Raw genomic sequence first — 24,371 nt, forward strand, 5'->3', positions numbered from 1 at the left:
GGAAACCATGAGCAGAGTAAACTCTATTGACACCGAGCATCTCAACCGGGTCTGTGACCCAAATCTGTTCTGTTTTCTGTCCCTTTTGGGAAATCTTCTTCCCCCGTATTTCCGATATTCCCCATTTTTATGCACAAAACAAACTAACCAGCTCAGTTTATTAATTTACTCGTCCAACAGTTATTTATCATAAACAGGGAGCGTTGTTTCGAACCATCAGGTCACCTGTGAAACGACCTGTGAAATTTGCATATTCACCCAACCGAAATTACCATATAATACAAAACACAATTCGAAGCAACTACTGAAAATATTAACATTTATTTCCATTTATTCTCATCTATTTTCCATATACTTCATTTCTTTTTTCTGATATCATGAACTCAACTGAACACATTCTGATTTTCATTATAGTTGCCGTCATTTACGAACCATTAATTTTATCTTTCTTTATGGCGAAAACGAGGACCTCCTTTAGTCTGAAGAGCAATTGCAGTACTGAAGATTCAATTCTGTCAAGTTAGGGAAATATTGTTTAAGAAAAGAACGTTTGAACGGTATGATGGAGTTTCTAATCTTTAGTTTACGCAGACGAGCTAACGGAACAGTTATGTGATGAAAACTCGATTCTGAGAAATATCCACCATTGATCTCTAGTACCTCCAAACATTTAAGAAATGGCAATGCCCTCATTATTCCATCGATCAGAAACTGCGACGTGTTACGCACCAAGCTTGCCTGAATAGTTACGTCCAGTTCCTTTAACTGCTCACAGATGCTTAGATATCTGCTAAAATTCTCCTTGCCATCTTGTGAATTAAACATATGAATTTTAAGCTTTTGGATTGAGATGGGAAGTTTCGCAATATTCGAGACATTTGCGAGATATAGAGTATTTAGATGGACTAAGGTCGATAAATCAATCGCTACCGTTAAAGGACTTGAACTGTAGGTGAACTGAATGGAAAGGATGCGAAGATTGATGAGTTTCGAGAGATTTTGTATGTCACGTGGGTTGGAAAGATTGAATCCAATAATGAACAATTCCCTTAACGTTATGCATGATTCACAAACTTGGATCAAAATTTCACTTGGCACAGGACCTCCTGAGAACTTCAAATATTCTAGGTGCGCAAATCGAGAGAAAAAGGTAGGATTAGTTGTTATCAAACATATGGAATATTCGTTCAATATCATAAAAATGCGCTTCAGATTAGTGGGCGGAAATGACCTGGGATTATCATCGATATAATCACAATTTTGCGGCAGATACCCTTGGAATGATACTAACTGTGGCGTATCCATCCGACATACAACATTCGCTTCTATCTGGAGATGTTCCACAGAATTGCTTCGCAGCGTTGGTATTGTATTCTGAGTTCTTGAATCGCCGACACTGCCTTGTAGTTCTAGCCGACGGAGCCCCAACATAGACGGAAGCCCTTCAGCTATCAATGAAAAGACCTTCGAAGACATTCTACAGTAAAATCTCATCGAGTCGAGATGCATCGTAACTTTGGGGTGAAGAGCCGACCATACGCGTTGAAATTCAGAATAATTCCATCTTCCTGTCCCTAAGATTAGCTTTCGGTAGCACCGGCGGGACTTTTCCAGCATTTCGATTAAACTTGCTATCTTCTGTTGAATCGTCTCTTCGTCCACTGTTTGTCGTTTCTTTGACAACGATTTACGAGGTTTAGAAATTTCCAGACCAAATCTTCTGATATACGGCGACAGGAAGATGATTCCGTTCCACTTCTGGCAAGTCAGAGATGCCTTCTTTACGCTCGCGAGATCCAAGCGATCAAATACCATACACAGCACCTGTATCGAGGACAAAGGGCATCAAGGGAAATACGGATATTGTTTGTTTTGAACCATTTATGATATTCCTTTCTCACCTCCTCGGGCAGGGTATTGATTAAATCCATCTTCTGCCGACGTATCGCTGAATCACAAAACAAAAAGGAGCAGTTTCTTAAAGCCTGAACCACACTGGTTGCGGTACGTGCGGTACGTGCGGCACTTGCGGCAGTTGCGGACGCTTTTTGGCTTGTCAAACACGGTATCCAACGAGGTTGTTCAGATGTGCTTTTGTTGCGGCACGAGCGGCAGTTGCAGCAGTGTTGTGATTTTGTACAGATTTGCCGCACGTACCGCACGTACCGCAACCAGTCTGCCAGAGCCTTAAGATCGTTTCAACTTTTGCTAATATTTTTCGGTGTACTAGGGGAGTTTCCGGAATTTTCCTGTTACGGTAGACGTTTGCTTTGAAATTTTGCAGTTAGCGAGTGGCTAGACGTAGCGCGATTGCATCCACACCCAGATAGCCTTGGCTGAAATTAAAACTATGAAAGTGAGAAGACTTCTCACTATGGCATTGTTAGCGATGAACTGTAGCCGAGATTATTCGCGGTATTCTGCTAGCATGACTTGTGTTTATTCAACCGGGTCGTCAGCCGGAGATAGAAATGAATTTACATTGCTCTTTCTAAAAAAAATACCACTGTTTCCTCTGCGCTAAGTTTCAACCTCGTTGGAACCTTTCTTCGCGCCGTTCGTGGTTTTCTCTCCTCCGTCCTGCTCTCATCTTTCTCTTTCTCTGTTCTACTACTTTCTTTGCATTTCTCTCGCCTAGATGGCGTTATCGGTTATCCTTTTTATGGCACCGGTGGAGGGGTACCTCAAATTATCTAACAGGCATCAAATATCAAACAAAGTGTAATGGGCGGCCTAAACGCTCAGATTTTTATCCAATCGCAAGGTACGACCTATATCTGAGCGTGTGGACAGACAGCTCGGGGTATATTTCGCCGTCCGTGCAGATATCGTTGAGATATCGGTCAGATATCGGAAGGATGAAGCAACAGATCATTAATACCTAGAGAACAGTGAGAAGATCTTCTCACTACAGAAAAGTTGATTCTAGGATGGGACTTGGTTGGTTCTGGCATATAAGCGAGTCAATACAATCGCCTTCCCCAGTCCCAACCGAGAAACAAAGGGCCAAGGCACCGAAGAACCAACTTTCGTGAAACCCGAACGCGAACGCCCGAACCCTTCGTGTGCTCTCGTGTGCCCTCACCCCACCCATTTTCTTTCTATTCTCTCACCGCCATAATGGCGAATTAAAGTGCTTATTCTGTAACTTGCGATTACGATGGCCTCAGGCGTTCGATGATTCATGCGAATTTCGAAACGTTTCGAAAACAATAAACAATTCAAAATGACAGTTTGAAGTAAAAAAAACTGTGAATTAACTTGTTTTTTTCGGTATAAAAACGACTTAACCTTTGTAATAATAGTATACGATTAGCAGAAAGAAATTATTGATGCACAATCAGGACGCTATAACTGTTTTTCAGATGCTCGATGCTCGATGTAAACAGAACGCCAGCTGTCGACCACAAAAATGCACTCGACATGCAGGCGATCGTGAACACCAAATGAACACAAAATGACCCAAATGAATCATCGCCTATAGGCCATCGTAATCGCAAGTTACAGAATAAGCACCTTCAACTCGTTGTTTCGAAACGTTTCGAAAACAATAAACAATTCAAAATGACAGTTTGAAGTAAAAAAACTGTTAATTAACTTGTTTTTTTCGGTATAAAAACGACTTAACCTTTGTAATAATAGTATACGATTAGCAGAAAGAAATTATTGATGCACAATCAGGACGCTATAACTGTTTTTCAGATCCAACCGTTCAGATCGATGCTCGATGTAAACAAAACGCCAGCTGTCAATCACAAAAATGCACTCGACAGTAGGCGATCGTGAACACCAAAATGAACACAAAATGAACCAAATGAATCATCGCCTAGAGGCCATCGTAATCGCAAGTTACAGAATAAGCACCTAAAATGTGTTTTGCATCCACCCACCGTTACCGTTAAATCATCATTCGTAGAGACGTCTGCACGGGGCTGGCTTCATCATATGCTCAGTTAGCTTCGGCGTCATCACCGCAGGTCATGTTGTATGCGCGTGCACCGATCGTTGGCATGGTTTCTTCCTTCGACGCAGAATACCTGGGCACATGTCGGAAAGGAAGAGAAGCAGATTTCAAAACTGTTAGATCACTTGCATTGTATGCATTATGGTTAGTTTACTTACCTTGCATGTACAAAGATGATGACAAAATCACTTTACAAACAGCAAACACTTGACCGCACTTGCACTGTACTCGCGAAAAGCGTGCGTCCCGGGACTTACAAAATTTTCGACTGACCGTGATCGGGACTTTGCCGAATTTAGCTTGAGTTGCTTCATCTCTTTTTTTTCTATTGCTTTTCCTTTCGCGCTACCGTACGCATCGCCCTTCTGCCCTTGCCGCCCTTCCCCCTCCGCGTAATTGAAACCCACAAGCTCGCGGTTGTTTTCGTTCACCCTTCTTCGCTTCCCATTCCACGCTTCCTCCAGCGCAGCTACGCTCCACAAACTCGCGCGCGCAACACCCTCCCCCTCGCGGTTTCTTCCGCTCTTTCCCCCGCTGCCTACGAGTGGTTTCATAGTGAGCGTCGCGATTGCCTCTTCCTCGTCCCCGTCGCAGGCAGCGGGGGGTTTTTTCACAGCCGCCGCAGCCTTCCTCCCGCTACGTCGCAGGCAGAGGGGAAGCTCGAGCGCTTCTCATTACGCGCTGGGAGTTCATCGCCAACAATGCCATAGTGAGAAGTCTTCTCACTTTCATAGTTTAAGGTGCTTATTCTGTACCAGGCGATTTCGATGGCGTCTAGGCGTTCGATGATTCATGCGAATTTCGAAACTTCAACTCGTTGTTTCGAAACGTTTCGAAAACAATAAACAATTCAAAATGACACTTTGAAGTAAAAAAAACTGTGAATTAATTTGATTTTTTCGGTATCAAAAACGACTTAGCCTTTGTAATAATAGTATACGATTAGCAGAAAGAAATTATTGATGCACAATCAGGACGCTATAACTGTTTTTCAGATCCAACCGTTCAGATCGATGCTCGATGTAAACAAAACGCCAGCTGTCGATCACAAAAATGCACTCGACAGTAGGCGATCGTGAACACAAAAATGAACACAAAATGAACCAAATGAATCATCGCCTAGAGGCCATCGAAATCGCCTGGTACAGAATAAGCACCTTAATTTCAGCCAAGGCTATCTGGGTGTGGAAGCAATCGAGCTACGTCTAGCCACTCGGTAACTGCAAAATTTCAAAGCAAACGGCTACCTTGACAGGAAAATTCCGGAAACTCCCGTAGCACACCGAAAAATATTGGAAAAATGTGAATCGATCGCAGGAATCGTTCGTTTTTGTGTTTTGACGCTGCGGTACGTGGTACTAAGATGGATTTAATAAATACCCTGCCCGTTGAGGTGAGAAAGGAATATCATAAATGGTTCAATACAAACAATATCCGTATTTCCAGAAGATTTGGTCTGGAAATTTCTAAACCTCGTAAATCGTTGTCAAAGAAACGACAAACAGTGGACGAAGAGACGATTCAACAGAAGATAGCAAGTTTAATCGAAATGCTGGAAAAGTCCCACCGGTGCTACCGAAAGCTAATGTTAGGGACAGGAAGATGGAATTATTCTGAATTTCATCGCGTATGGTCGGCTCTTCACCCCAAAGTTACGATGCATCTCGACACGATGAGGTTTTACTGTAGAATGTCTTCGAAGGTCTTTTTATTGATAGCTGAAGGGCTACCGTCTATGTTGGGGCTCCGTCGGCTAGAACTACAAGGCAGTGTCGGCGATTCAAGAACTCAGAATACAATACCAACGCTGCGAAGCAATTCTGTGGAACATCTCCAGATAGAAGCGAATGTTGTATGTCGGATGGATATGCCACAGTTAGTATCATTGCAAGGGTATCTGCCGCAAAATTGTGATTATATCGATGATAATCCCAGGTCATTTCCGCCCACTAATCTGAAGCGCCTTTGTATGATATTGAACGAATATTCCATATGGTTGATAACAACTAATCCTACCTTTTTCTCTCGATTTGCGCACCTAGAATATTTGAAGTTCTTAGGAGATCCTGTGCCAAGTGAAATTTTGCTCCAAGTTTGTGAATCATGCATAACGTTAAAGGAATTGTTCATTATTGGATTCAATCTTTCCAACCCACGTGACTTACAAAATCTCTCGAAACTCATCAATCTTCGCATCCTTTCCATTCAGTTCACCTACAGTTCAAGTCCTTTAACGGTAGCGATTGATTTATCGACCTTAGTCCATCTAAATACTCTATATCTCCCAAATGTCTCGAATATTGCGAAACTTCCCATCTCAATCCAAAAGCTTAAAATTGATATGTTGAATTCACATGATGGCAAGGAGAATTTTAGCAGATATCTAAGATTCTGTGAGCAGTTAAAGGAACTGGACGTAAGTATTCGGGCAAGCTTGGTGCGTAACACGTCGCAGTTTCTGATCGATGGAATAATGAGGGCATTGCCATTTCTTAAATGTTTGGAGGTACTAGAGATCAATGGTGGATATTTCTCAGAATCGAGTTTTCATCACATAACTGTTCCGTTAGCTCATCTGCGTAAACTAAAGATTAGAAACTCCATCATACCGTTCAAACGTTCTTTTCTTAAACAATATTTCCCTAACTTGACAGAATTGAATCTTCAGTACTGCAATTGCTCTTCAGACTAAAGGAGGTCCTCGTTTTTGCCATAAAGAAAGATAAAATTAATGGTTCGTAAATGACGGCAACTATAATGAAAACTAGAATGTTTCAGTTGAATTCATCAGAAAAAGGAAATGAAGTATATGGAAAATAGATGAGAATAAATGGAAATAAATGTTAATATTTTCAGTACTTGCTTCGCATTGTGTTTTGTATTATATGGTAATTTCGGTTGGGTGAATATGCAAAATTCACAGGTCGTTTCACAGGTGACCGGATGGTTTGAAGCAATGCTCCCTGTTGATGATAAATAACTGTTGGACGAGTAAATTGATTAATAAATTATATTGAAATAATAAATATTAAAAATATAATAATAAAACTAACTTGTTGTTTCTTTTGTACTAAATTGTTTTGTACATGCGTAATCAGAGATATGGGAAATGCTAGGTTAGAGCAAATAACGGAAGGTTTTCTATAAAATACAGTAAATGAAATTTAAATAAAACAGTCCCAATGGATCCGTTTTGGATGATTTTGGACGCCCGTTATTCAAAACATATGCAACCTTAAAGCAGAACTTCACGGGACTGTTTCGTTGAACAATTAATGTGCCCTAAGTCTTTTGCTTTGTATTAAACAAAATAGAAATTACAATTATGTTCTAGTAAAACTTATTATAGTGTGGACGAGGGGTCAGCGAGAGGTACGAAATATCGTACGATTTCGCGTCGTGAGCTTTTCCGGGTGTCTAGAACCGAGCATTTCTCTTTATTTAGAACCACAGATCTGTGGAGAACACCGAGAATCCAAGAAAATAATCGCACCACAAAAAATATTCGCAGCCAACCGAATTTGAGCAGCTGTTTGAAATCTCGCGTTGACAGTTTTTGAACTGTTCGAAGAGGTGCTTCGTGTAGTGGTCGCTTAAGAATTGCGCACGACGTGTCACTACCACACTCGCAAAAGTCGCTTCCTATGTAGTAGTGAGCGCAGCTGTTCGCGGGGCGGGCGAGTAAAAAAAAAACAATTCGCGGCGGCGCGCGTGCGCGTCGCTTTTACGTGGAAACCGCGACCCTCCCCCTCGGCGGTCTGTCGGCAGTCGCGAAAAAACTACGGAGCAGAACGGACGACCCGCGGAGCCCGCATCGATCGAGCGAAGCAGCCCAGAAGCGAGTTTGTGGAGTGTGCGGTGCGGTGAAGGGAAAGCCCATCGACGAAGGTACGAGGGAAGAGGGAGGTGCAGGAGTTAGCAGGTTAAAACCCGTGGGTCTGCTGCTGCTGGCCAAGAAACCCACGGTAACGGTGTGGAAAACGTGACGGAAAGGACGACGGAAAGGAGAGGTTGAAAAAGTGCAAACGCCATGGCAGAGGGGAAAACGCAGTGTGCGGGGTGCGGTGCTGTATGAATTGATCCGCCGCCGCCTAACTCATAGCAGGCCGTTGTGACGTCGTCGTTCAGTGGTGGTGACGTTTGAGGTGGCGACGGAGGCGGCGGCGCGACGTCTCGTAGTTGTCTCGTCTCGTCTCGGCCATGCCCGTTGTCGTCATCATCATCATCAATGGTTTGCCTGGTGCCCCCTCCCCTCCCATGGTTCGATTTGACTTCAACCCTCCGCCGCGGTTGCCAGCACCAAAAAGAGATCGGCAATTTGCACGCACGCCACGCGGGGTGCGGTACTGAATCGAAAGCCTGGGTCGGTCTCGGTGGCCATCGGCCATCGATGCAAAGGAAAACGGAAAAACACACCAACAGCAGCAGCAGGCGTTTACTTGAAGGGTGGTGGGTTGTTGAATGGGTGTTATTTTGAAAAAGAAAAGAGAGGAAAAAAACGAGAAAAACCATCGACCGGTGTGCGTGCGTCTGTGTGTGTGGTGGATGGCCAAAGGAAATGCGCGTTTGCCAAAAGTAGCTGTCTAGTGAGCGCCGGACAGCAGAGGGGGAGGGGGCCCCGACCGGGCGCAGCATCTTCCATTTGCCTGTTTGCGAGTGAATTCTGCGTGCTCTCATGCGCCTCTCGTGCGCTAGGTCCGCGCGCCGGTCAGACGACGGGCAGACGACAAACACAACACCACAAGGAGGCAGACCACAGCGACACTGGGGATTGGATGACGTCACATAGCCGCCACCGGAGCCGCCGCCGCCTGCTGGGATGATAATTGTAGCTTAAAAAGTGCGTAGTTGCGTAATTGTGGATCCCCGCATGATTTACCCAGTAACCAGTATCCCTGGACCGTCCGAGGAGGCTAGGTGCTTCTTGTTTGTCACGAGAACATCCAAATCAATCGACAAATCGAACAGCAAATGGCCAAAGGACGGTGTTGAAGGCAGTGCGCGACGAAAGAGCATTCAGATTCCACAAGATCCCAAGCTCAGTTTGCACATTTTTGGAATATTAGTAAACATGACGATTATTTGCCAGAAAAGTACCTCCAGAAATGCACCGTTTTGCGGTGTTTATGTTCCTCTCGTGGTGTCGAATCATCGAAGATGCACAAAACAAGAGTCCACAGTGAGGTGGCCACGTGTTTAATGTGTTATTATTATTTTGCAATTGAAATTGTGTTTACGATTTGTCCTTCAATAACGTCGTTCTATATAGTTATTTAAAGAAAAAGTATCAACAAAATTTATCAATAGCGACACGCTTACCTGGCAAATAGTGTGCAGATCAAGTGTTTAACATTTCACCAATAGTTCAGCCCAGTGGCTTGGTGTGAAAACTGCTTCAAAGCAGCGAGATGCGATCGAATATTGATCGATTGATCCAAAAATCTTCCACAATATTCTTGAAATGACAAGTAACCTGTGACCAAAAGCAGAAAAGCTGCCCAGAAAGTCCAAATAATGACCGTCCATCTAAAATGCGATGGAAAATTTCTTTTTCTCCCAAACAGAGAAAATGCAATAGGCAAACCCCCGGGATCATAGTTTTGCAGCAGTGTTGTCGTTGTGGGTGCGTGTTTGTGCGCGCGCTCGCGCAAGTGTAGTGTCTGGTCTCTTAGTGGTCTGGTGGTCTCTGTTGGCGGCGCGAGATTGCATTCTAGCAGCGCCAAGTGAATAGTGTGTAGTGTGTGCGCGCGCGCCCCTCCCTCTCTCCCCCGAGGGTAGAATTCAAAAATACACATCCCGCCGCTAGTTTGTGTGTTCGTGCGTGCGTGCGTGCGTGCGTGCGTCTCCATTTTGCCTGCTTGCCGTACACCCCCCCAACCGAGTGGCAAACCAGCGGGGTGGGGTGGATGGTAGTGCACCACTTGGCGCCTCCTTCGACGAAACGACGAGGATCGTTCGTACGTTGCGCGCGCGAATCGCGCCTCCTGCGATATTATCCTACCAGATGGAGCAGTAGCCTGGCCGCCGGGGGTGACGCGTGACGTGTCTGGCACACATCCACACACACACTCACGCATGTACTACTACCGGCTTGTTACGTGGCGCCGGGAGTGGTTAGAATAGTTCGTTCCGGAAGAGAGTCATCGGCCCAGGCGAGACCCGGGCGGAGAGCGAGTGCGATGGTTGTGTAGGAGCGTCGTCGTCGTCGTCGTTGGCCATTGTCCCTGCTTCCTGTCCCCGAGTGCACCCAGGAGCAGGAGGAGCAGGAGGAGCAGGAGGAGGGTGTGCAGTCAAAGTGCAGTGCAGCAAAGATGGCTGGCTCGCCAAAACGCGATGCTCGATGCAATGTTGTGATGATGATGATGGTGATGGTTGTCGTCGTCGTCGTCGTCGCAGTTGGCGTACGATGGTGAGAGAAGAGAAGACCGCGAAGTTCGAGGTCCAAAGTTGGTGCGCGAGTGTTCGATGCGCGAGCAGCAGCAGCAGCATCTCCGTGGTCAGAGTAGCCACCGGGCAAGCAGTGTAGTTGCGTTACGTTAACCGTGCACGTAAAGAGTGAGAAAAGTCGTTGAAGGATCCGAAGAATTGTGAATTCTACCCCCCGGTTAGTGGGTGTGTTAGTGTGTATGTGTGCTTGAGGGTGGTGTGTGTTTGAATTAGAGAAGCGAGCGAGCGAGCGAGCGAGCGAGTGTGTTCGTGCGTGTTTGTGTCGTGCTGTGTTTTTGTTGGGTGACAAAATGACGGAATACATACCGCCACCGCACGTGATGTCGGTCCTGAAGACCTACCAGGACAAGGCACCCAAAAGTCTCCACGGCCCTGGCCTGTCGCTGGTGCACCCGAGCAAGAGTTCCGCCTCATCGTCATCAGCATCATCCGGCGTTCGGTCGGAGACACCGGATCATCATCATCATCACCACCACCACCATCATCATCATCACCATCCGGGAGACGGTGGTAGTGGTGGTCATCATCATAATCGGAGCGATGACGAACAGCAGCCGCAGCAGCAGCAGCAGCAGCAGCAACAACCGCAACAACCGCAACAACAGTCATCGACGTTGGCGGCATCGACGTCATCGTCGTCAGCATCGTCGTCACCAGCGCAACGGATCACGATCGTACCGGCACCGATGGTACTGGGACCACCGGTTCCGGCCGTCCCGATTATGACGACACCGGATCCGGACTGTGGCATCGTCAACATGACCGTGCTGGAGGGCAAGCGGATCGGCTGTTTCCTGCTCGGTGGCGAGATGCGCCTCTGTCTGCCCCAGATCTTCAACAACATCCTGATGGACTTTAGCGTGGAGCAGATCAACCGTAGCATCCAGGAGCTAATGATCTACCTGTACAACTGTACCGACCAGCAGCTGCAGGAGTTCAAGCGGGCCAACATTATTCCGGAAACGGCCAAGACGTGCGGGCTGATCACGCGCACCAACGCGGAACGGTTGTGCAGCTCGCTGTTGCATCAGCCGGCCGGCACCGGCACTGGAACTGGTCCCAGCACCAGTCAATCACTGGTGGTGAAGGGAGGCGGCACCACCGTCACCACGGGATCCGGGGCGTTCCGGGTGTACCATCGGTGTTTCGGCAAGTGCGAGGGCATCCTGACGCCCGAACTGTACAGCTACGATGAGCCGGCCTGCATCGAGTGCTGCGAGTGCCGCGGCCTTTACTCACCCCAGAAGTTCGTCTGCCATCAGCACGAACCGCAGGAAATCCGCACCTGTCACTGGGGCTTCGATTCGAGCCAGTGGCGCCTGTACATACATGTGATCGACGGTGACAAGAACCGGGACGAGCACACCCAGATACTGCAGAAGATTTGGAGTAAGGAGCGCGAGATCGAACAGGAGCTGGCCGAGTACGAGCGGGAGCTGTGGATCGCCAGACGAAAGGTAGGCGCGCCGGCCCCAAAGTGGCCCCAGGAGAATGGTGTCTCTCTCTCTCTCTCTTATCTCTCTCTCATTTTTGCCTTATCTTAGGTTGATTTACTTATTTTGCTCGGGAATCGCAATCGTCTCGTCTTATCTAGGTCTGGTTGTAGGTTTTTGTTTGCTGTTTTTTTTTGTTTTTTTTTTGCACGATATCACGCGCCGCTACTCCAGGAGGAGGCCCCGACCGAATACTCCAGAATGTTATATTTGGCTTCCTTATCTTTTACCGCCTACGTGAATGGAATCGAGCTATGGCGTGTTATCTTAGGGAACTGTTCGTCGAGCTGGTTTGGCTTTGTTTTCTGTCACCAGCAGCTCCCATTGCTCATTTGCTCAGCATCAGAAGCAACGTCTTGATATAATTTTGGACATTAGACTTTAAAGTGCGTACCATGATGGGCGGCGACACTTCCACTACACTTGTGCAGTGGTTGCAAGTTGATTTCGGTTTTTTCTTTATTCAAAAACTTTATTCTAGAATGTTCTTTCTGGCCCCTAGAACCGTTCCATTTCAATGTTCTAAGAGCAGGACCCCGCGTCCGCAACTTCTTGGGCCCTTTCAAGGGTACACGTGAGACGCACGCCACTCCGACGCAGGGTCTGCGCACGGATCGGATGTTTGCACTTCTTGGCGTCGTCGTCGTCGTCGCGTTTGTTTTTGGCGGCTTCTGGCTGATGTCACCCACTTGAGGGTTGAAGTGCGTCATTCAGCATCGCCAGACGCTTACCCTAGAGGGGAGGAAAGGAGACTGAAAAAAAATTGTAAAGAGCTTAGGAATGATTCCCACACAGGGATGACTCTTCAACTTCTTGGAACTTTTTTGGATGCTGGAGAATCTATAATTTTGCTAAATAAACATACGATTCGATCAACATCTAAGCTCCAGAATGTGCTATTCTGGGATCTCCCAGAATATGCTGCTGATGGATCGCCATCATGTGACATCCTCAAAACGTATTTTGGCGAGCAATACGACGCCACTCTCCAAGATCTCCCGCTATCCTTGAAGCTGTCCCATCGTCGTTTATGACGATTTTTTGTGACGTAACCATTCAATTTTATTTCTTCAAGTAAATGGCATATTAATTTACAACTTTTGAAGAATATTTGGCATTGTTTTGTGCATCATTCATTGAAAAATTAATCCAGGGCAGCAAATTTTGGTAGGCATATCGTCGAAAAGGTATTTTTTACGGTGCCCATCGTAGCGACATGCCGGGTCATTTGAAAAATAAAATCGATATTCGTTAAAAAGATTATAAGTTTATCTAGGTAGCCCCGGAGAGTTTTTGTTAATTTTCCTATTTTTCGATTTTTGGCAGACTTTTTAAAATGAAAAAATGATACTTTTTGCGATTCTGCCAAAAAAAAAAAGAGCTTTACATAATTGTTTAAAAAAAAGTATCAATAATTTTAATGAAATCTTGACGGGGCTACCTGAAAAAATGTGTACAGATTATGTTTTAAAAATTTCAAATCGATCTGTGCAGTAGTTTTTACGGTACGATGGGCCGACTTTGAAAACGTTGGTTTTGGGAAACGCTCTTCAAAGTAGCGAGCTGCATGGAGCTGCTCATGCTTGTATGGAACGCGGATTTTCAAAAATCTGTATCTTTGTCACTTTTTCCTCGATTAATCCAAAACTTTTACACAATACTCTTGAAAGGAACAGCTTTTAGGGAAAAATGTTAAAAACATGTGTCACAAAAAAATTAAATACCGAAGTCCCACATTTCCCACAAGTGGGTAAATGGTCCGTAAGTCAAAGAGCAACACGATGGGCAAACTAAACTACCTTCACTAAACCACAGCTCTGCAGCGCATTGACCGCAACAAAAGGCAACGAAAAAAAAACGACCCCAAAAATCTAGCCTTCCAGTAACATCGACGTCTTGGACTTGGCTTGACGCACAGGTTTCTGCCTCAACGCTGCTCTTGGCCGTTGGATCGCACGAATTTCGCGGTTTGCATCACTTGAACTTTTCACGGTCACCACCATACGGCATGGAAGGGGGAGGTGGGGTGCTTTCTGATGGTGGTGATGGTGGTGGTGGTGTGGTTTCGCAACCGTGTTCCATCCTATACCCCATCGCCGCGCCGGTGCGCTTCTCTGCGGTTGTATGCGGAGGTTGTTGGTTTGTGTGGTGCGTTGTTTTCGAAGCGTACTAACTGGTTACGGTCAAACCGGTCCATGTGTGTTAGGTCGGTGCAGCATGTGGCTGTGCTGGTTGTGAAGGCAGCAGTGTGCATTCACCTTATCATTTGTGATCGATAAACCCCTAAGGTAATGGTTAATTCACTAACCAATAGTATATTGACTTTTAAAGTCTTTGCCAACAAGTCGAATACAGGGTGTACCATAAAAAAATGAGAATGTTTTCATTGCTCTGTTTTGGACTTTTTTCTAACACCAGTATGGCATTATGGGGTATTGGTGTATCCGTGAGTCTCACATCTATCAAATAATGTATGCAAAATAGTCGTGCAAAAGATGTCTGTTCGGAAAAATGTACTCAAAGGCGACAGTGTGAAATTGCTTCGCGCCCAAGAAAAACCTCACAGAAATAACAGCGGTTCTCAGATGTAATTCTGGCATTGTTTACATGATTAAACGTTCAATTCATGAACGGCCAAGGCCTAAGAGACGAATATCTCAAGATCCTGCATGCATCGGTTGGCCAAATATGACCTAAAAGCAATCTCTAGTGCTAGGGTGAAGCGTAATTTAATAGTTGAAAGGATAAAACATCTTTAGAAAAGATAAAACATAGTTTGAATATGGCACCAGTTTTCATAAAATCCAATACTAAAATGAATATTGATGTTTATATCACTTTTTTGAAAGAACGCATTTTACTATCGATTAATGCAAACTTCGACACTCCAGAAAATGTTGAGTTTCAGCCAGATGAAGGCCCCTGCCATACGTCTAAATGGACACAAATATGGTTGAAGGAAAACATGATTTTTTGGTCGAATGATTTATGCCCTCCAAGCGGTCCTGAATTAAATCGGTTGGGCTATTCAATATGGGCGTTTGTTTGGTCTAAGGCCTGTGAATCGCCACACCACACACGGTTGACTCGCTGAAATCGTTTATCAAACCCTGGTCTTCTAAGTTGGACACCTATCTTACCGAGGGAGTTCTCGAATTCGTAACCGCTTGGAGACATTAATTGAGAAAACAGGCCGACAAACCCACTTATTTTGTTTGTTTTTGATAAACAATGAAAAATAGAGCCAATTTAGATATTTTAAAACACTAGAAAACCTACAAAAATGGCTTTAAACTTCGATAAAGGATTTTCTCACTTTTTTATGGTACACCCTGTACATCTTTGGCGACATCAGACACTAGGAACAGGCTGAGAGTGAGGGCCGGGGAACAGAAATAATCACAAAAAAAAAATCCAGGCTCGTTCCGGATGATTGTTGAAAAAAAAAAAATAGAGAACATGCCCTCGGGGAGATATTTTCACCGATATGCAAAATGATTTATCTGTTTTGAGGAATGGTTATTTGTGTCTTTCACAAGGTTAAGACTGCGCTAATCGGAAAATTGTGTCACTGGTAACCACCCCGAACACTATCGAATTTCTCCAAATCAAAACTGGATACGAAGGGAGCGCACAGCAGGGGTTAGAGGGAATTTTGGCGCGATACCAACGGCAATCGGATCTGTGCTGAAAGCCACCTACTCCTTCCTCTCTCTTACGTCAATTGGTACAGTAGTTAGAAAAAAAATACCATCTCTACAAGTAGATCCCCCAAGAGACTGTGGATCATTCACGGACACACTCTTGCTCCGGATGTTTGCACCAAAACACCAACCGAGGGATCGGGCAAATAGCCGATACATAGAATCAGAATAATCGTGATAAAATTAAAACTTGTGCGCAAATTGATTTTTGCTCGCCAACCACCCTGTGGCAGAACAACAGGATGCAGAAAAAGGTGCACGCGGTGCATTCGTGTTTTCTCCTAATCGATCGAAAGAGTTAGTGGTGCGGGTGTACATTGTTGATGTTACACTTTTTGATTGGCGGCGCTGCGGTGCTACCATTGCTGCCCGCTAGCCGCTAGGTTTTGACCTTCGACACACCCGTTTTGGCGGCGCGTACATTCCATGGCGGCCACGGAATGTGGCATATTGTTTATGTGGCGAATTCCCAAGCATGTTCGCGAGGGAGTGTCGACCATTAGCGGCATCAGTTTTGTTGTGGGTTTGGGTTTTCGATAGAGTTCATCTCGATCGTAATGTCCGTGATCGTGATCGTCTTCCACAGGAGAACATTAGAGATACGCACGGAAAGCCCACCATTCTTGTTGTTTGTGATCTTGTGAAGGATCTCCAACTGTAGAGATTTGGGAGTTACTGCTGTTGTTGTTGTCTACCGTAAGCGTCTAGTAAGCGACAAGGCCGTCACGCACACACTCTTCTGCACACCCTGTTGACAACGTCTATTTGTTTTCTATTGCTATACGTGACGGTGGAGACGCCGCACTTTGTGTTGAGGTTTTGTTTTGTCTTTTCATTGCATGTGCGTCCAATCCTCCTCGCTGTTGCCATCGTCATTGCGTCAAGTAATCTTCGTTTCGCTACGTTTGGCTCCTTACTAACATCCAGCTCTTAATCCGGCGAGTGTTCTCGGACTCGGACGCCGTCGTGAGGACAAGTGCGTGCGTGCGTTCGTTCGCACTGTTTTGGAATTCGCTGACAGGCGGCGCGATGTAGACACAACAAATGGTGGCTCATAAATATTGTTCGTGGTTCGCGATCGCGCCCAGCAGTAGTAGCAACAGTAGCTGTGATCATACCGTCGTGATCTTGTTAACCCCCTCTGCACCTAACGTGATGTGCGACAAGGAGGAGTACCTCGCGCGAATTCCACTTTCAACACCATGCGCTCGAGTTCAATCACCACTAGCACACTGTGCAGCACAGTGGTGCTGAGCCTGGTACGGCGCCAGGTTGACACTCGGCGCCGGTTTGTCAGCCAAAGATTCACGCGACAACGAGACACGAGGTGTTTGAACCACTTCAGCGCGCCGGTAGGGGTATTAGGGGTAAGGAGTGTGTTTCTTTTAGTATCCGATATTGGAAGAGCTATCACTGAACCAGGACATGGTTTGCAATTGACCAATGATATTGCTGCAGATTCAAAGATCCAAAGATCGGACCTTTCACAAGATAGGTCTTCGGTTGTAAACAAATTTAGTACGTCACGATTTCTGGCCTTTCTATATCTATTCACTGTTACGATAAGGAAAAGGACCTATGATAGTATGCTGATGATATCTAGTTTAGGACCCTTTCCAGTCCAGTGCCTTCAGGAGCGCCATCCGGTAGTGACCAGTGCATCAGGTGGGGCCGACAATCCCCTTCGCCCTGTTGTGACACTTGAGAACGAGCCTCTTCGTAGGACTTTCTATCGGTACACCCAACACATACACCCCGGCATCGGTTTCCGTTCGAGAAGTTGTTTAACGGGATGTGCCACTCCTCGGACTGCGGAGCATCTTCCCTGACGATGACCGCCCCTTATCTCCTCATCCCCAATCCCATGCATCGCTCCGAGGCCGCGGGCAATTGGCGGAGGAATTTTTTGACACATTTGCTAATTTTAGACTTTTGCTTCTCTCGAGAGGCACAAGACACAAGACACTCACTCACTCGCTCCGCCCGTTCGTACATTCGTCCTCGGGTTGGGGGTACGCTACGGTTGAGTGGTACTGAGCTGCGTCCCCGCACCGGCACCCCACATCCCCATCACCGTGATCGTCGACCTCACGAGAGGAGGAAGGTGTTGTTCTGCGGGAGGAGCGAAGGAGCGCTAGAGTAGCACAACAAGAAGAGAAGAGAGCTGAACTTGACGCGCGAGGTGGAATTTTCACTGCGTGCAAAATTTACGATCTTCACAACACCCTTTTCAGCGCCTCACCGGTCATCCACGTGCGTTCAAACGATCGCAACCCTCGCATGCGAACGCTCTATTGCAATGCATGCGAAGACCACCCCCCCCCCCCCCCCCCGAAAAAAAACACAGCCCTCCACAGAGACGATACCATGTCATAGAACATGGGTGGTAATAATGCCGTAAATCATCTCCGTTACGATTGTTTCACTTTTCCCGTGCGCGTACTTTCTCTCTTTTTCACTCTCTTTCGGTTCTAACAATGGCGCCTGTCGCAGTTGCACGTTTTGTGTCTGGGATAGCGAGTGTCAGATAATTTTTAGCGAAAAATTATTAACAGTTATTTCCGTTCCGTTTGCCTAAATGATCTTTCGTTGTTTCTTTGATCTTCTTCGGTGTCATTGTGGGGCGATCTTGTGGGCTCCCTTTTCATGCAGGATTTATTTGTACGATCGTGTACGAACTAATTCGTTCGGCTGTTGTGCAACAGTTCTCTGTGCGGGGTGATTACCGTAATATTATGACATTGCCATGTCTAAACTAATTAAGTATTTCGTAGAAAATAATAGCAGCTGTTGCTATTCACAATTGCACTACTGGAATTAATTGTTCTAATTGCTGGCTAAGCAAACACTGTACAACCAAGAGTTTGCAGCACGTGGATGTCATTGCGTAGGTGCACAAATGAGTCTTTATTGAAATGTATTATTCGTTACATTGTCGGACATGGGCATACATGTTAGAAAGCAGCAGTCCCGGCCACTGAAAAGGAGTGGCTGAGTATCAATCGATCAATTTGGCGCTAACTTTAAACGTAGAATCTATTGTAACAATTTTATTGCAACAACGGAGGAGGAATTGATTGAAAAGGCACAGAAAGAGTTGAAAAACTACTTACGTTTTCGACGCAATGGCGCAGAAATTTTTTTCCTAAAAAAACTGATAAACTCCCTTTTCAAAATTATTTTACAGAACTCAATGATCTATTATAGTTTATTTTTTATCACCATTCAAATTTTGTCTCTTTTTTGATGCATAAGTTATGATATGATTATCTGGTATCATATTCTAGTCGTTTTCTAGACAAAGTGTACTTCAAACGTTATTGTAAGCGTATTGCAATCCAGCAGTACCATGAGAATTCTTAATGTATGGTATAATCACTGCATTTGGTAACTTTTTTAGCAAAAAATCATATTTCCTCATATCAATAATCTCTGTTCTCTGTTGGCATATTAATATGCCTCCCTATATATCGTTCTCTTGGAACATGTCTTGGAACAACTTATAGTGAGGACAACTTCTAACCATTCTGCAAATTCTACTTGCAACTGACATTAATTCTGATCGATCCAAACTAAAGTATTAAGACAATTGAATGAAATCAGACTACTATTCCCTTGGTGTTGCCCAATGACGCACGAAATAAATCACGATCCTCTAAGCGCTGAACCCAACGGGAGACGACTGGCATGCATTTTCCCCTAGGTTTGCTTGCACCTTCCGAGAGCTCTTCCGCTGTGGTTCCGTTTTCCCGTGGCGGCCTGATCCCGTTGTCCCACCGGTCGTCGTCCCCGGTCTGCGTCCATTCGCTGCCGCGTGCTGCTGATTCGCTTGAATTTGCAATTCAAAACTGTCCACAGCTTTAATGGCTACCCAATCCTGAAGGGGCAAAATAGATAAGCAGCCCAGTAGCGATTCGAAGCGATCGATCGATAGCACCGGTGTGGGGGGCGACGGAGCCATTTCGCGGCGATCATCTTGCTTTGTGCAACGTTTACAAATTTTGCCAGAAGAAATGCAGAGCGCGAGTTAACTTTCCGGGATACGGGTGAGACTACGTTCCGGCGAAGAGTCAAACGAAATGAAGACAACTAGGTTCCTTGATTGGTGTATGCGAAGTAAGGTTTTATTTCTATGGAATAGTTTTTATAACATTTTGGAATGTCGGAAAAGGTAGAGAGGTGGAATGGAAGGAAGAGGGAGGATACATAGAATCTCTATGTATTTGTCGCAGGTATACGATATCGGTTGTTGTAGGTAAGGACGATGTCGGTTGTCGGTGACGGTTGGCGACGAACATTGTAGATGCTAGGTAGGCTGCCAGTAGAGACGTAATTACGGGGAATCCCGGATTGGCGACGAAGTCCTTAGCAGATGCGAGGCGACTGGTTGTATTGTTTCAGGATGGTTGACCTGTTCAGGTAAACGACGACGAACATTCCTCGAATGGTCGGGTGTTGCTTCAGTATGGCTGTTATGATCAGGTAAACATCCGTTAACTCGCCCCCCCCTTAGATTTGAGGCTCCGTACGAAACACATGCATCATTGTAGGCGGGTTGTAGCTATTCTCATTGAGCTCGTTGTTGGGTGCTGGTGGTTCATGAATGTTGATGACCATTCTTCCTTTCCAAAGTTTTATACCGAGGTAGATACCGGTGATGATAATCAGTAGCACGGGTAAACTGATTATACTCGTGTGAAATCCGTTCCATGTGATGCTGTTGGTTTCTAATCTGATTTCCTTCATTTCATTTCTAAGTTCTTTGTGCAATGAATGTAGGTGTTCTAGACTTAAATTGATGATGGAGTTTTGTGGCGATACTTTGATACCGTAAATTGGCAGATTCAATGGTGATCCGACCATTTCAGTCTTATTGTTGGAGATCAGTTTTTCGTTGATGAAGATATTGCATGTCTCGTAGGTTATTAGAAATGAACCAGTTAAGTTTCTCTTTTTAACGCCGCAAGTGGTTTTCAATGTGAAGGTGCTGACTGCATCGATTATTAGATGATTCATATCTAAATGGATGATTTCAGTCTTTGCTGGATTTGACACGTAATCGCAAGCGGCTGATTCTCCTTGAAGTAATGCGGGTGTGCATTTGCCGTTGTCTCGTTGCAAGTCTTTGATATCGTATATGAGTTTTTTAACATTGGGTATGATGAAAGGTTGGGATTTTAGGGACGGGTATTGACGGTTGGGAACAATTGCTTTCTTAATATTACTAGTTACAGCTTTATATCTAGTAAGTACCTGCATCGCTATCGTGTATTATCTATTTCTTGCTTTTTGTGGATTGGATATTCCTTCTTTTGTAACGCTTTCCCTGCCTTTGGTCATAATGTTTTTTATTCTAAATGGTTTGTAATGATGGAGCTTTCGTTTCGCTTTCATATGAGCTTCGGATTCTCCTGATATTGTTTGGTTTCCTAGCGATTGATTGTGATATGTTACATCTTTTCCTATAAGAACTTTTCCTAAGATTGTGGGTATATCGTCTGAAGGTGCAATGATTTCCATGGGAGTATTCAAGGTACCAGTTGAAACAGAATGATTATATTTGTGCACTGACATCGCTACCAAATCTGGAGGATGTATGTGCGAGTGTTTTGTTTCGAGTAAATTGGAATTGAATCGTTCAATAACACCATTCATTTCACTTCTTCTTGTGGCGGTCACATAAGGAGTGATACCGTTAATATGAAAAAGTTCTGTAATTTCTTTTGGCTCCAATGGCTTATCTCCATTCATGATGAGAATGTCAGGAGGTTTATTTTCCAGTGCCGCCTCTTTTAACTTTGGTAGCACATCAACAGTGGCTCTAGAATCAATTTTTGTCACTTGTGCATTCATTGTTTCTAACGGTGCAGATGGCAAAGGGGGTTTTTGTTCGGTGCAGATTGCAATAGGGTTTGTGTGTTTTTTTTGTAATGATCGTTCGGTTGTTTTTGGGATTGTGACTTTTTCCTGATTGAAATTGGGAATTGGTTCAGTAGATTGAACGTCTTTAATTTCTTCTTTGAGGGTTAACTGATGCTTGAATGAATTTGGTGGAGCTTCGGGCGAAGTTATGAAAAAATTCTCTCTATCATTTGCCGAATGATTAGTGCATCTCATAGGGTATACCTTTGGACTGGAAGAATCTGCTACGATATTTGTGTTAATTTGTTTTGTTACCTCGTTTGTGTATGCAACAGGGTAAGGATTCATTTTCTGAAGTGGAGTTGTTTCTTTAGTGCTCGTGGCACATTTTACGTGTTTAGTGATTGCTTGTTTGTTCGTATTAGGTACGTTTGTAAGTCTTTGTTTTTTTGGGGAATCTAAATGATCCACTCGAAAATTGACGAAATGATTTTCATTCTTTCTTGAATATTTTTGTAGTGGTATTGTAAAAGGTAGGCCATCGTCTGAGATTATGGTAAGGCTATCCTTTTTGAAACAAAGTTCAGCACTGAGTGTTCTCAATATATTCGTACCGACGATGCCAAAAAAGAATGGGTGAAAGTCATACAAGATGAATTGAAACTTATAGTTGGAAATGGGTTTAAAAAATGTAATGTCTATTGCTGAAGTAACGTTGGAATTTCCTGTAGCACTTTTAATCCCATTATTACGATATTCGTATGGTTTTGAATCTTGGTAAGCTAAAGCGAATTTAGGTGAGATTAAGTTTACGTTGGCCCCAGAGTCGACCAGAAAGGGGAATTCTCCTTTAGATGTCCGCAAGAGGATGTATGGGAGAAAAGGATTCACCATCTTGCGGTCCAGTCTAAAAAATGAGATTCAGCATTGTTACCGTTAGCAGGTTCGGTGTTGTATAAATCTGTTTCATTCAAAGGTGGCGCTGCTTGGACATATTCCAGCGGGGCGTCTTGTTGATAAGTTTGACTGTATTCCGGAAAAGGTGGTGCTGTTTGGATCGGGGTATCTACAGTGTAAGTTTGCCAATATTGTGAAGGGGGTGCTTCGGTGGGGGTGTAATATAACGGGGTATCCTCAGGATAGAATTCGCTGTATTGCGAAGAAGTGGGTGTTGTTTGAATGTATTCTGTGGGGGCATCTACAGAATGAATTTGCCTATATTGTTGAAACGGGGGTTGAGCTATTCTGTGGCTGTTAGGAGGTCGATTAGTATAATTTGAGACCTTTGTTCGTATTGATGGATCAACTTCCATCGGTACGGGATTATTATTCAAAGCTTGCGGCCTTGGATTCGATTGATACAAATTTTGGCTTGTTTGGTTACGTTGTTGTTGTGGGGGAAGATGGTTTCCTTGCTCAGGATTTCTTGGAGGAAGGGGTAGTCTTTGAGGGATGGGGTTATTGATATACATGGGCCTTGGAGGTGGCGCTGTGTATAAATCCCTCGGTTTGGGAATATTATTTACTGCTGTCACTCCTCTAAATGATGCCGCTCTTACATTCATATTGCAGTATTCTAAGTTCGATTTACCATCAAATGTTGGTAAATCACGAACGTAGTCGAGGGCTTTCCCGATACGCATGAACTGTTCAAAATTCAAGATAGTATTGGTAACCATTCTGTTTTCGTTAAAAAAAAAAATGGTACCGTTTGTACTTTCTATAGAAAATACACTAATGTTCTCTAACTATTTCTTATACTTTGAAAACGTGTTTCACTAAAACGCACTTAAACACTAATCACTTAAAAAAAATTGTGACTTACGCTACAATCAGGAACGTTGCGTCGACTACGATGCTCATGCCTTCGATGACCGATGCTTGAAGAGTTGGGATGATCCTTTTTGGCGTTGCCTACTAAGGGCCCTCGTCGACGCTCGAGAGCTTTCGTCTACGAGTCGCAGGTCACGATGAACGATGTTCTTCTTCGTTGTTGTGCAGGTTTTCTAATCGTGGTTTTAACACGTTCCGCCTCGCTGTTGTGCAGGTTTTTTTTTTGTGGTTTTAAACACTTTTCACCTCACTTTTTGGGCAGATTTTGTTGTGGTTTTTAAGCACTTTTCACCTCACTTTAAAACTTGAAGAACGGTCCCTATTCGGGCGCCAGTTAACTTTCCGGGATACGGGTGAGACTACGTTCCGGCGAAGAGTCAAACGAAATGAAGACAACTAGGTTCCTTGATTGGTGTATGCGAAGTAAGGTTTTATTTCTATGGAATAGTTTTTATAACATTTTGGAATGTCGGAAAAGGTAGAGAGGTGGAATGGAAGGAAGAGGGAGGATACATAGAATCTCTATGTATTTGTCGCAGGTATACGATATCGGTTGTTGTAGGTAAGGACGATGTCGGTTGTCGGTGACGGTTGGCGACGAACATTGTAGATGCTAGGTAGGCTGCCAGTAGAGACGTAATTACGGGGAATCCCGGATTGGCGACGAAGTCCTTAGCAGATGCGAGGCGACTGGTTGTATTGTTTCAGGATGGTTGACCTGTTCAGGTAAACGACGACGAACATTCCTCGAATGGTCGGGTGTTGCTTCAGTATGGCTGTTATGATCAGGTAAACATCCGTTAACTCGCGCAGCGCGCGGAGTAGAGCGTAGCAGAGTAGAAACTTGAGATCGCGATCGTGGCCGCCGAAAATGTGGCCTTTTTCGTGTCTGTCTGTCTGTCTGTGTGCGCGCATTCGCTCCACACCACACCACACCGTCCGAGTAGCGCCACCACCCAGCATCATCGGTGCGACCTTCCGTCGCTCCGTCGTCGTCCGTTTGGTGGTGTGTGCGTGAGTGGTGGTGGGATCGCGAAAAAATTTTTTTTGGTGGTGGAACCGCGCGCG

The 24,371-nt window shown here is 44.8% G+C and overlaps 1 protein-coding gene across 1 annotated transcript in view; it reads left to right on the plus strand.

Moving 5' to 3' along the window:
• Positions 1 to 7,738: 7,738 nt before the first annotated feature.
• LOC126581618 (daxx-like protein) overlaps positions 7,739 to 24,371 on the plus strand; it is a 147,406-nt gene continuing 130,773 nt past the window's right edge. Inside the window, exons 1-2 of the mRNA XM_050245410.1 lie at positions 7,739 to 7,852; positions 9,529 to 11,868. Of these exons, the coding sequence (XP_050101367.1) occupies positions 10,702 to 11,868 (1,167 nt within the window). The 5' untranslated portion in view covers positions 7,739 to 7,852; positions 9,529 to 10,701. The remainder of the gene's footprint in view (positions 7,853 to 9,528; positions 11,869 to 24,371) is intronic.

This window comes from Anopheles aquasalis, chromosome 2 (genome assembly GCF_943734665.1).
Source record: "Anopheles aquasalis chromosome 2, idAnoAquaMG_Q_19, whole genome shotgun sequence".
Lineage (NCBI taxonomy): Eukaryota > Metazoa > Arthropoda > Insecta > Diptera > Culicidae > Anopheles > Anopheles aquasalis.